General features: G+C 37.3%; 1 protein-coding gene across 2 annotated transcripts in view; it reads left to right on the forward strand.

Annotated features, from left to right (window-relative positions):
• Window positions 1-13,619, forward strand: part of GLS (glutaminase) — a 59,413-nt gene that overhangs the window by 11,348 nt on the left and 34,446 nt on the right. For both annotated transcript variants that reach the window (XM_075430053.1, XM_075430054.1), the window contains exons 4-7: window positions 2,211-2,340; window positions 3,055-3,134; window positions 4,107-4,270; window positions 8,675-8,733. In XM_075430053.1, the coding sequence (XP_075286168.1) occupies window positions 2,211-2,340; window positions 3,055-3,134; window positions 4,107-4,270; window positions 8,675-8,733 (433 nt within the window). The remainder of the gene's footprint in view (window positions 1-2,210; window positions 2,341-3,054; window positions 3,135-4,106; window positions 4,271-8,674; window positions 8,734-13,619) is intronic.

A 13,619-nucleotide genomic window follows, 5' to 3' on the forward strand; every position in this document is an offset into this window, starting at 1 on the left:
TGTCTCTGAGGGGTTACCTGGACCATAAACTGGTTAGAAACTCTGGTGGAGGGGAGATGTCAGGTGCAGAATATCAGAGGCTGTCAAGGCTAGTGTTCTCTGATGAAAAATATTACTGCTTCGTTAAGTGGAGCTTACTAAGACCCCTGTAATTTTGTCCATGCAGTAACTGTTCCTAATACCCACTAGATTGAACCCCAATATTTAATATCTGTGAATTCATGTGGTTTGCCTGGGTTGAGGAGTACCAGGATAAATACCCGGACACTGACCTTGGCAGAAGTCTGGGAACAGTACCTTCTTGCAGAAATAGGTAATGCCCTTAACCAGCATAGCTATTTCTGCAGTGGCTTTCAATCTCTAGCTTAAAATGATTGAATTATGGAGGCGAGCATGCTAGACTTGGTGTGAATTAGTCAGTGTGTAAATGCCCTTCTGTTTCACAGACAGAGTGTGGTGTCAGAGGAGTCTATTTCAGTGCGTTCGGCCTTCCTGTTTTCCACACTTTGTATTCTGGAGTTGTTCCAATAGGTTTGGGTCAACTTCAAATATTGGTTTGGTTTTTTTCCTTGCAAGAGTGCTTCATGCTACCCGGGTGATTCAGATGCACTTCCACACTGTCTGAAGGTTAAACCTAGTGTATGTATGTGTGTGGTGTTACTCCTTCTGCACACGTAGCTGCCATAACTTCTGTTAATTCCTTTTGAAGAGGAGTTGTTGCACCTGGAGTGGGTAACTAATTGGAGGCTGCTGGGAACAAAAACAAACAGAATTTTTGCAAGAGGTGTAAAAAAGGAGACGGTAAGCATGACAAAGTACAACCAAACAAACTCAATTTGTAGTTTAACACAGACTAACAAAGCAGTTTATTACAGACAGAGCAGTTCTTAAGATGCCAATGTGTACAATGGAAACGTCTCCACTGTTTCACTGTTGTAGAGTAGCGCCTGCCAGCATCTGAAATGGCTGTCTGTTGAGTTTGGGATAAAGTCTCCTAAGTACAAAGGAGTTCAGACTGAAGCTGTAAAAAAAGAGGGAGATTCAAAGGAAATAGAATTCTGGCCACTGGTCTTCATGCATCTACATTTCGAACTGATGATGACTTAATAGTAGGATTAATGGAAGTATCTATTCCAAGTGAAAATATTTCCCTACAAATTGATTTATTACTGTTCTGAATAAGTCTTCGTTGGAAGGATACGTGCTCTTCTTTGTGCTGTGGGCCTGGATGTTCTTAACTTCCCATTTGTCTGGATTAGCAGTTTGTTTCTGCTTTTGTCAGCGCTGCCAGAAAGCATAGTGTGAATGAGTTAACAAAATTGTTTGGTGCTAAACCTCCCTGTCTCTTCCTTGCACTGGGATAGGGCTGTTAATACCGTTTATCAGGTCATATTTCAACTGATGTGGTAATGGCTCCCAGTTCCCCACCCACAGACACCCCGCTTTCAGCACTGTGTCTCAGCTTGTGTTTTGGTCCTTCCCTCCTCCTGCTTCTCCTAGATAAGCCTGTTCCTTTTTATCAAATTGGTTTTTCAGATGTGCCAGATGGGCTGATGCTCTGAGGGTGTGGCTGATAACGTATCCTGGCTTAAAAGGCAGCAAAGATTCCTTAACTGGTGATAGTTTAAAGCAAAAGACTTGCTCACTGTTAACTTCTGCCTAGTTTAGAAGATGTTATCGAGTACTTCTACAGGGTCTTACTCTTTTAAGAAGAGTGGAAACATTCCAGTTTGGTCTGTTGGCAGTGTTCTTGTTCGGTTGGTGGTGAAACCAACCCTGAACCTCAGAAGTCTGAGCTAAGTCTGAAAGCCAGACTTCTAAGTCTTCTAAGCCCTGGGCCAGGCTGTGTTAGAGGGCCATCATGTGTCTTGATGGGTGGCCTGGATCCCTTTTGCAAGCTCAGCTGCTCCTCAAAGCAAATTGATAGTACCCTGCAGTGCAACCTTACAGCTGAAATGTCAAATAAGGGCTTTCAGCAAAAAGGCAAGAAAGTGAATGCAGTGAAACAATTTTCAGTAATTTTGAAGAATTATTTGTAACTTACGGAGTGGAAAATTAAAAAGTTTTTCTAATAAAGTCCTGTTCTTGTAGGCATATAACTTCAAGGGGCTCACAGTCCTTATTTAAATAGCATGTAATTACTGCTTAAGTAGGCTTTATGACAGTACTTTGTCAAAATACTAATAAACTTTTTTCTAAACTTTTTACAGGTGTGTACAAAGTAATATCGTGTTGCTTACTCAAGCTTTCAGGAGGAAGTTTGTCATTCCAGATTTTATGTCGTTTACTTCACATATTGATGAGTTATATGAAAGTGCTAAAAAACAATCTGGAGGAAAGGTAACCTGTTTGCACATTCAGCTTCAAACTTCTGTAGATTTCTTGACATTAACCAAATATATTGGTTAAGTAGACAGAGTTTTCTTAACGTTTTTAGCAAAATGTTAAACTAATAACTTGATAAAATAATTTTGGAAGTTCATTTATGTCTGCAACTCGTAAACTGTATTAGGAATAAAACTCCTGACCTCTAATTCTAAGGTTAGAAAGAGAAAATAGTGGTGTTCTTTCTTTATTTTACATAAGCTATAAACCTGCTATATATTTGTCAGGCTAAACTTAGTCTGTGAAAGAGTTATACTACTCAACACAACTGGCTGGCTTGTATGACAGAAATAATTGTTAACACCATAACTGTGTTAGTAATTAAAGTTTATCTTTTCAATTAATTGAAAAGCCCCAAACTTTGTTACAGGCTAAAATTTTATATGATTTGAAAATGCTGAACATGCCGTAACATAGAACAGAGATTTCTCTTGGAACGTGCTGAAGTTTTTACTTTCACTGAAAAAAAAAAAAAGTTTAATTTGATAATGATGTAGTGAATATAATAATTTGTAATGACGTTTTAGATGTACTAGGTGATTGTTAGAATAATTCAGTTATACCTTGTGTGTTCTTTCCATTGGTGTGTATTTTAATTAACATATGTTAACATATAGTTAAATATTTTGGGTGTTGTAATGTCTCTGGTTTTATTTCACGTTGTGATAGGTGGCTGACTATATTCCACAGCTGGCCAAGTTCAGCCCTGATTTGTGGGGTGTGTCACTTTGCACAGTGGATGGACAGAGGTATATTCTAACTTCTAGATTTTACTGTTTCTGTTATTTAAACTATCTGACATATTGTGAGGAGCAGGGAGTTGGACTCGATGATACTTGCGGGTCCCTTCCGACTGGAGATAGTCTGTGATTCTGTGATACACAGCACTTCATGATATCTCATGGTTTAATAAAGAGAAAGGATTGTTTTGGATATTTTAACATGTGCTAATGAAAGGGTTTTTTTATACTGCTAATTTTTGTAATGTTTAATGTGTAATATTAGTTTCTGTAATGCCAAAATGGTTTTGTGACCTTCTGTGGAACCTGCTCACGGTTTCTGTGAAGAGAAGACACAAATACACTGCTGATTTTGCCATCAGATGAGCGGTGGCTTGGAGCCTGTTGCTCTGGATGGGGCATATGCTGCTTGTACGAGTCCTTCGTCCATGCGGTCTGACTGACATGTTGAAAGTAAACTTTCCAAAGGAAAGTGTTTAATAATTGTAATAAAATGCCTATGCCATTATCAAAGGGAATGTAAATACAGCTATTTAATCTCTGCCCTCGAATTCCAAAGCTGAATTGAATTTCAGCTTTGTTTACATAGACATAAATATGTCTAGTGGCTATATTCAGGTCAGCTGTACCCTGCTGAGTATGTGGCTTGCAGCTGAGTAGGGTAAATGTGGTACTGGAGCTCTGGGATGGTGTTTTTTTTTTTTTTTCCTCTGGTATAAACCCATTTCTGAACTTGCTTTTATCGTCTGTACTAATGACCGGCAAGTGACTTTATTGTGCTTACCTGATAGAGGCGATTGTTAAAACCTTTCAATCTTTTTTTTCTACTCTTTAAAATGTGACTTAATAATATACATTTGGGTTTTGGAGGCTTTTGTTAATAGTCCTAGTATGTTGAAGAATAAATGAAGCATTTAACACTCTGCTTGCCACAGCTGGCGGACAGGAGATTTCAGACCTCTTCATCTGTGTTGTTCCCAGGCATTCTGTTGGCGATACCAAAGTTCCGTTCTGTCTTCAGTCCTGCGTAAAGCCTTTGAAATACGCGATTGCTGTTAACGATCTCGGCACAGAGTACGTGCACAGATACGTTGGTAAAGAGCCTAGTGGATTAAGATTCAACAAATTGTTCCTGAATGAAGATGGTAAGAGCTATGTAACACTTCATGATGCAAATACTCTATTTTAGAAAATTATAAAACAAGCTACACGTGTTTTTTCAGTCTTTTTTATTTTATTGTATCCTCTGAAGACTTATTAGACAGTGTCCCAAAATAGTTTGCCATCAGCAAGGTAGGCTTATCCTTTGTCACTCACTTTTGCCCAATTTAGAATGCTAGTAAAAGATGCTTTATTACTTCTGTTCTAGTTGCTAGTTATCCAGCTGTAGGAAAAAACAAGGAATTTTGATAATAGTGATCTGTAATGTATATTTATTTAGTTGAGCTGGTAAAAAGTGTTCCTGAGTCATGCCTTCTGTAAAATAATGGTGAAAGAATCAAAGATGTTAAATTGATTTTTAACAAGAAACATGTACATCACTTCCCTTCTCAGCCCTCTGAGAAGCGGGTGCCGGTGCCCAAGGCCAGCACTAGCTAGTTTCCGGAAGGCAAAATTAAACACATCTTCCCACAGATTGTTCCACACTGAGTCTGGCTACTGATGCAAAACAATGTGGGGGCTTTGGTGGGTTTTGTTTTTCCTACGACAAGAGTGCGTTAGCAGGAATTTCTTGTACAGTACTTACCTAGATCATTTCTTTTTCATATTATATTAGTTCTCAAGCATGAAAATGTTGTTTTTAAAAACATTATGGCAAAAATCTGAGAAGGATGACTCATGTAGCCTTAGAGGAAATACTGGATGTTATCTCTGAAACACAAATGTTTCTTCTAGCGGATCTTTCTCAGTAAGAGAGCAGACAATGTTTCTGTTGCCATGGCATTGCAATTAATATTTAATTAACAGCATAAGGCTTGGATGATATTTTTGTCAAGGACTGTATTAAATTCTACTTAAATATCTATATTATTAATTATACGTAATTATATTTAGTACATACCTTAAAATCATATTTCCAAACTTACAAATAAAATAGATCTTGATGATTTATTTCTTCTTTTTTATTATGTTGCTAAGTGGTAACAAAATACCAAGAGGGGATTAAGCATTTTCTCAAGCTTTGCTGTCTTGGATTTGCTTTCCTAGTTTTTCCAAATACAATGTTGTACAGTGTGAAAAGGACTCTGCTTTTCGTGTCTCAAGAAAGCCTTCATGTAAAAAAACTTCTGATGGTGCTGAAAATTGCCCATTTTTTCCTTTGGATCAATAGAGATGTTCTGGTTTTTTTATTTTTAATGAAATGACAAAAAGTATAGTAATTATTTTCTTTTTATTACTACTTTTAGCGTTGAACTATGAGAGAAGATAACTTGTTAGGCTGTGGTCTTTTATTGTATTGCTGTTAGACTTTGAGTGCTTCTATAAGACTGTTGTGCAATAACAGAATTTGGATTATTGAAAGTTTCACCAGTGTGCTTGAAATTAATGGAGAAGACTGATTCACATGATCGAAATTTAAATTTTTAAGTATTTGCTTGTGTGGCTGATGTAACTGACGTGAGAAAAATGTGTTGGAACTAGCCTGAACAGCCTCTTATCTATACAGTCCTTAAACAAAAGACAAACAGAAGGTAGAAGCCTAATAAATAGGAATATTTCAGTTATAGGAAGAGAAAGGGAAGCTGAGTTTCTGCGAGTGAAGGAAGAGGAGAGGAGGGGATGATACTTTACTTGTAGATTTAAGTTGATGTATAAAGTTTGGATAGGGAGAGTATTTGGCAGTTTGAACGTGCATAGCTATTTTGAAGATCAGATTTGAAAATAAAAGAATATATGCAATGTAGATATTTTAATCTGTTTTCTAATTATTCTGATATAATTGAGTTTCATGTTTGTAAATTGGGATTTTATGAAAAGATGTGCAGGTACTTGAAAACTGGTTGGACATGCATCTGAAGCTATTTTTTGTACTTACTGCATTAAAGATTCCTAAAACAGGTTGCTCTTCATTTCTTTGTTTACTAGTATTGAGATTTTAAGCTGGAAAGAATGGAGAATATTACAACACAATGTTACCTCATAGCTAAAAATGCGAACTTACAACAAACAAGTGCTACTAAGAAGCGTGTTCGTTTTGACTAAGATCTGTGCTGTGCGGTGCAAATTTGGAAACTTCTGCAGCCTTGTGAATATTCAATTTTAAAACTTCTTTTATCAAAGGGAACATATGGCCCATCCAACAATTCAGGTTTCTGGAGGACTAAAGCGATTTCCATGTGAATTAGAAACAGACTGTTCTAGTTGATTGAAGTAGATCAGGAATTTTACGTGGTAAAATGTGTTCGTAATAGGCATCACCAGAAATAATTTTCCTGGTTGTGATCTTCGAGCAGTTTGCAGGGTTTTTGATGCCCGAGTTCATGATACGATGTGTCTGACAAAACCTGTGTATATGCACAGTTAGCATCTCACATCCATACATGCGACCTTCTCTTGATGATAATTATTTGTAGAATTAGTCCAGTAATATAGTTGTTTGGAACTTAGTCCACTAATAAATGTCGCATTGTAATTGAATGAGGGATTGCCAGGAAATTGCTTATTGTGCTGAAGGATTTTGTTAACCACAGATGGAATTCTTCCTTTAAATTTTTGTACTGGGCAAACACATTTTGATGCCATTTCGGAAAGAACTTGCCATGGTGAGCTGTTCTGTGTATTAAAAAGTCTGTGTGGTGTTATGTGTGTCAAACTGTGCTTTCTGTGCTCGAAGACTGCAAGGCAGTCGTAGGAGAAAGGCCTACGGCCAGCGATGGATGAAAAAGGGCAGCGGAACTGGCAGGGGAAAGCACTGTAATTTAAGTTTATTAGGGGAAAGCTCTAGTTTGCATGTGGCGTAACTGCGTGGCAGGTTACTAGAGCAATCGTGCTAATTATCAAGCACTTTTGAGATATTTAAAAAATATGCATTTTTCACTATTGAACAGTGATGTCCAGGGGAGAGATTTTTAGGTAACTAGATAAACTCCAAATAAAAGAAAATACAATTTAGGTATACCTGTTAAATATATTGCAGTTCTGTGTGTAAAAGGCTGTTCAGGATGAGTACCTCCTTCCCACAGGAAAAGCAGAGCGCTGTATCAGTGAAGAATATGTTTACTGTGCAGAGGCTGTTAGGTGGGTTGCTTGTGCAAGAGACAAATTGTCAAATCAGTGCTAGGCTTAATCAGGGCACCCTAATTTGAGTCGAAGGGTTATTGTGCTTTACATTAAGGATAAAAACATGAATTTACTCTGGAGTATAATGAGGTGATACAGCAATATAGAAGACTTGCAGAGAAGCTGCGTAAAAGATTTTTTTTTTTTTGGCAGTCTGAGCAGATCATTGTCTTTATCATTTGATTATATAGAGTGTATGTGTGTGTTTCTGTTTTTAGTGATGTTTTTAGCCTTGCAGAGTTTGATATCTTTCTAATGATTAATAGATGAATTTGTTCACCTCTTGGGCAAACTGTTGCAAGTATAGTATCAAACTCCATTCCTTGTTGTCGTACAATGTGGAATTGCCTTGCTGAGAGGTAAATCAGTAGTTGCTGCTGCTTTAGGAAGAGACCTGTGTATGACTTCCCTTAAAAATCAATGTAGCGTCAGAACCTAAACATCCCGAAGAGGTGACAAAAGGTATGGGAATGGAAGTAGTGTTGATGGGAGTGGAAGACATCTCTGCTTTGAAATTAGCAGGAATCTTTCGGAGTGTAAGGTTTTATTTAGGCATCCTGGCCCTTGGAAAAAGAGATTAAAAAGCCCGCAGAGAGGTTCTTCGTTATAGAATAGAGTATTTCAGTTGGAAGGGGCCTACAACAATCAGCTAGTCCAACTGCCTGACCCTTTCAGGGCTGACGGAAAGTTAAAGCCTGTTGTTAAGGCCATCGTCCAAATGTGACCGTTCCCTGCTGGCTCGTCAAGGGGGGAACAACTTCAGGAAAGTCCAGTAGAAACCTCTAATTCTTAGAAAGAAATAGGATTTTCTATTTATGTACAGCGATAAGGAAATTCAAGAACTGGAACTTTTTTTAAAAGGATCGGTTTGAACGATTTTAAAATCACTGAGACTTGGTAACTTGGAGGAAAAATCAGGAAGTCCCTTAGGGGTTGATCCACTTGCAAATGTTGCATTGATCAAATCTTGGAACACTGGAGACGATTCAAAATTTTCAAGAAAATAAGCGGTGCTGAACCAACTGATTTACTGGACGGTTAAGTAGCGTTAGACTGAGTGTGTTCTAAGCTGTAAAATACTTTGCTCAGTATTACAAAAAATTGTGTGTGATGTTGGGTTACAGTATTTTTAATTTAGGAGTCTATTCCATAACTGTAGCTTTAAGTCATACGTTAATACTTAGCATTTTTTCACTTAAATGCTTGAGTGGTTTTGTTTGGCAAGTGTGTCTTGGGATATATTTGTAATTGAAAACTTTATTTCACAGACAGGCCTCATAATCCTATGGTGAATGCTGGAGCAATTGTGATCACGTCTTTAATCAAGGTAAAAAGTTCATTTTCAGTTTCCGTGAGAGCATTTCAATAGAATGTAGAAAAAGTATCTTGTACAGGTTATGAACTGTTTTCATTTTATGCATGCAGTATCTGATGGCAATTTACTCGGTAGCAGGTAGACAAGCTCTGATGTTTTGGAAATAGTAACGCTTCCAGACAAATGCAATATTAGCCCAGCAGTTTTTAACAAGTAACAGTGCAGCTGAAAGAGTCTCTTTTTCCTTAGTGATTTTACTTTTGTTTCCTTCTTTATCTGCACAACACTTGACATTCTCTCCAGAGAATTGCTTCGTACCTTTGAAATGCTAAGAGTATGACCTCAGCAATACACTTTACAGCACTCAGAAGTATTTTTCTGAATGTCTAATGCTCTTATATAGCATAAAGCATAAAGCTACAAGAGTTATTTGTCGCTGTGCAGAAGAAATGGAAGATACTATACTTCATGCAGGAGCAATGCAGCTATATTTGCACGTCAGTCTTAATACTGAATTTGTCTGCTATTAACATACTGTACGGCTAAATTATGCTGAACTTCTATGTTACATAGTTTCTGTTGGGATGTTCAATGTGTTTTCTTAAATGAGTGTGTTTGGAAACAGTTACCAGTATTTTGCTGAGTAAACAATAGCTGAACAATGACTGAACGTCTTTAGTCCATGAGCTGTGACTTTTGGAAAGCTGTATTTTATTTTTCCTTGGAATAGATGTATATCTCGCTTGAAGTTGTAGATAGCATAAATTTCATGTAATGCTAATGTTTGCCAGATACTTTACTTGGATTTTCTGCCTTTTTTTGGTAGCCACTGGTACAGAAAATGATTTTTTTTTTTTTTTTTTAAGGGTGTCTGCTTAGAATTGTGGGGATCATGTCAGTCACTTGGAGTTTTGAAGTAGAAAAATTAATACTGTTACTTCAGAGGTCTAAAAATCTTTACAGCCCTTGTCTTGGTTATGTTTCAAAGTCCACTAGCTACAGTGTGTTTCCTACCTCCTATTTCCAAATTGTTGATTTTAAAATTTCCTAGATCATGACTTTCTGTTATTTTATATTTAAAGAAGGTGTAAGAACTCCTGCTTAAAGACATTTATCTTTAATAGCTATAGGTGAAAGAAAATGGCCATAAGTATGACAGGTAAATTTATTCACATTTAATTTTTTTTTTAAAGGTTGACTGAGCATTGAAATTCACTTGGATAAGAGTGAATTTTAAACTCTGACTTAACACATTTGTCTGAAATGTCAAAATGTTAGTCCTTCTCCAACATGCCCTACTACTGCTCATAAGGCAAAGCACAAGCACGTGCCTCTTGCGGGAGGCACACGGTTCTTGGTAAATGGTGTACTTCTAAAGAGAGAACGGGGTTTGGGTACTGCATGCAATTGTGATCTTCATTAGAAGGTGGGGGGATTGGTTTTGCTGGGTCTTTGTTTTTTTTAATTTTTATTTCTTTCTTTCTGTAATGTTCTTATGAAGAGTATTGCATTGCACTAACGTTTCTGCATGTGGTGACTGCACGTCTAATGGATGCATATCATACTTATCACACTCCATTATTTGTTTTCAGTGCGATTAAAATGTAGATTATTTTATGTACTGCTTCCACTAAGATACCATTTATCATTTGAATAACTAACCACACTAAACATAGCGTGAAGAAAATCACATAAAGGGTCATGGTTACAAAGTTGCTTAGCAGTTGTGTTTTTTGTGAAATAACTTCTTTGCAATCTGCAACTTAACAGTATTCCTACTAACTATTCAGTGACTTAAGTAATTCACATTTATATTTGATCTAATTGAAGACTTTTTTTTCTGGAGAAGATGGCTTCGTTAATCCATGTTTTGCCCTCGGTTCCTCTGCATTCATTCTGTTTATTTAAGGTGTTACTTCCATATCTTGAAGACTCCGTATGGCCCCTAGAGCCCAGCAGAACGAAGGGATTATTAGACATGGTTGAATTCACCATGTATGGCAGATGTATCTGATGACAGCGTGTTGGTAGCTGTGGAGAGGTTGTTGCTGTATTTCAGTGTTAAGAGTGCGTTTACCTCCTTTGATCTTATTTTGTCTCTTCCTGAGAAATCGATATAAGAAGTCTTTCAAAATTTACGTACCCTGTACTGAATTTAGCAGCTGTTAGTATGCATGATCTTGCATGCAACTGCCCTTAGAAACTGGCTTCATTCATCATTACTTGTGGATGAGAGGTGAAGCTTGGAGTAATCTCTTTGTCACAATACCTAATGTGTTAACGTTTTAGGGGAAAAAAGGGTTCTTAGCATCACATACCCAGTTCTGACTGCATTAAGAATTTGGCATACTCGCCTTGGAACAGAACTAAACCATAATGTTAAGTTTAGTCCTTGCTATTCATAATAATAAGCAAGTTAAGTTGTACATTTGTTTGGCTTACTTAGGTGTGACCATATCATACAAGGGATTAGTCTTAAATCCTTTTATTGTAAGCTTAAGATGCCATCTGTAGACGAAAGCTTTCCTAGTGTAACAGCAAAGGTTTGGGCAATTACAGCGTATAGAAATCCTCCGAGTGTTGGCAACCACGGCACACAGTCTTACACGGACAGTGATGGTAGGCTGGGATGCTTGGTGAAGGGCGATATTCCGTGCGAGTGAATGAAGCTGGGAAGCATTTAGACATGTTGGGGGGCGTAGCAACATTCGTAGTTCTTGCAAAAAAATTGGGTGTAGAAGAAAGTGAAAATGCTGATCTTACTGACCCTGAGAAAAAAAACCCTAATTCGATGGAAGACTTTCTTGTTTGTACAAAACATAAAGAAGTCTATCCAGTCTACTTCAGAGCTTTCTAAAGATGCTGATCAGTCATAAAAGAAGGGAGGCAAAGAGCGGTGGAAAAACCTGTCCAGCTGTGCCAAGGATCTGTGTGCTGTCAGGATACGGTTAATGAGGAGACTGTACAGTTATGGTCTAGCACTTGAGGGGTGGGAAAATGAGGGGCTTATTGGGTTTATTTGACATTCTAGTTACAATAAATAATAGAGATTTAGCTTAGCTGCTCTATGCTACCCACTCCAGTTATCCTTCGTGATAGACTGATGTGTAAACGTACATACCTGCCACTTGAAAACATGTGTTGGCCTTGTGATCTTCTCTGTCAGGGAACTTGTCTTTATTTGGGTGATGTTTCCCCTCTTCCTGAGTTATTCATTTTCTTGTAGTAACTAATTTCGTGGAGAATATACATTCATATTATTCTGCACGTGCTTTCTATTATAGCTCAAATGTATTAGCTGTTGTTTGACATAGAATATGCAGTAATGAAATGACAGATATTTGGTGGTCACGTGTGCGACTATTTAATACCCAAGGGACACAAGAATAATTCTTACATGTATTTGAAATAGTAATAGTATTGGTCTTAGTGGGTCAACTGCTGTCTGTGACAGTGTGCTCCCAAGTATTTCAGAGCTGCAAATGGCACGCTAAGCAGTCAAGACACCAGCTCTCACAGAACAGGCCCAGATTAACAAATAAAAGTAAAAACCTGTCTAAGTAGAGACATCTAAAATAAAGACATTAATAGTTAAGTTAATGCACAAATGTAAACAAATGTTTTCTTGCACTCTGACATATTGTTACACTTTTATGTTTTTTATGGATGTTTTCATCACAGTTCAGTGTTAGGTTATACATTTGGCTTAAAAAAAATTCCGGAAATTAATTGTCAAACAGTCTTCTATTATTAGATTGTTTTTATTAGCTTGGCTTAGATTCAAAATTGAAAAATTATTTTAACAAGAGACACATGGTGTAAGAGCTTATGTGGTCTAATAGTATGAACATTGAATGTTGATAAGTGAAAAGTGGCTAATATTAACTACTTTTCTAATAAATATTGCCTGATTTTGTTGCAAACTCTGGTGAGTATCCATGGGTCTCCTTTCCTGTGTACACGTAGGCATGCAACCTATGCAACTGCTTATATTTTTTCTAGTAGAAATGCAAATAATAAAAGTACCTTGTTTTGTTGTTTTTTTTTTTTTTCAAAAGAAAGGAAAGATCACTAAAACCTGACACAGTCAAAAAATTCAAATTTATGATCGACAGCCAGTGTCCATTGTGGGTTTATGTGTTTACAGAATTGTACTGAGCTGTCTTCTGCAAGTTTGAATTTTCTGCTGATCAAACTGCTTCAATCTTAACATTCTCAATTTCATTTTGTGTTCATTTAGAGGTGTTTTTCCATATGTCTATACACACAAGCATGTGTACAGTAAGTGTGTATATGAACATATGTTCCAGCAAATGTACAAAGTGTTTGTGGAGTTAGTGCATGGAGCGTTTCCTTTGATGTCCTCGACAGATGAATTCCATCTGAACATAAATAAAAGTGCTTTTTAAGAATTACTGTTGCAGTGCCCCCAGCCTCACACAATCCAGCTGAAAATAAGAAGCACTTGTGCAAGAACAGAAATTTTCTTGTCCCTTGTATTCAAGTTACTGTGGAGAAGCTGCTCAGTATTCTTAATGCTAGGATTTTGTATTTGCAGTTGGATTTTAATCATCGGATGCGTGTTGCCTCTGTGTCTCTTCAGCTTTTTCGGAGGAGCAGCGTACCTCTGTCAGCCGCTGAAAGAGGGCAGCTGATATGTTGGGTTCTGTAGCCGTCGTCTTGTGTATGGAAGCAAGGTTTTTGTTGTAGTCAAGCGTGATGTTAAATCCCTCCTGAGGTCCTGGTCCTATGATTACTTAGGCAAATGTTTTAGTTATTATGGGCACTTAATTCTGGTAACAATGCTTTTGTGTTTGATGTAGCAAGTGTGTGGAACACCAAGGACTGAAAATGCACCATCTGAGTTAGTATACAGAAGACTTTCTTCCCAAAATATG

Source organism: Opisthocomus hoazin, chromosome 9 (assembly GCF_030867145.1).
Source record: "Opisthocomus hoazin isolate bOpiHoa1 chromosome 9, bOpiHoa1.hap1, whole genome shotgun sequence".
Classification (NCBI taxonomy): domain Eukaryota; kingdom Metazoa; phylum Chordata; class Aves; order Opisthocomiformes; family Opisthocomidae; genus Opisthocomus; species Opisthocomus hoazin.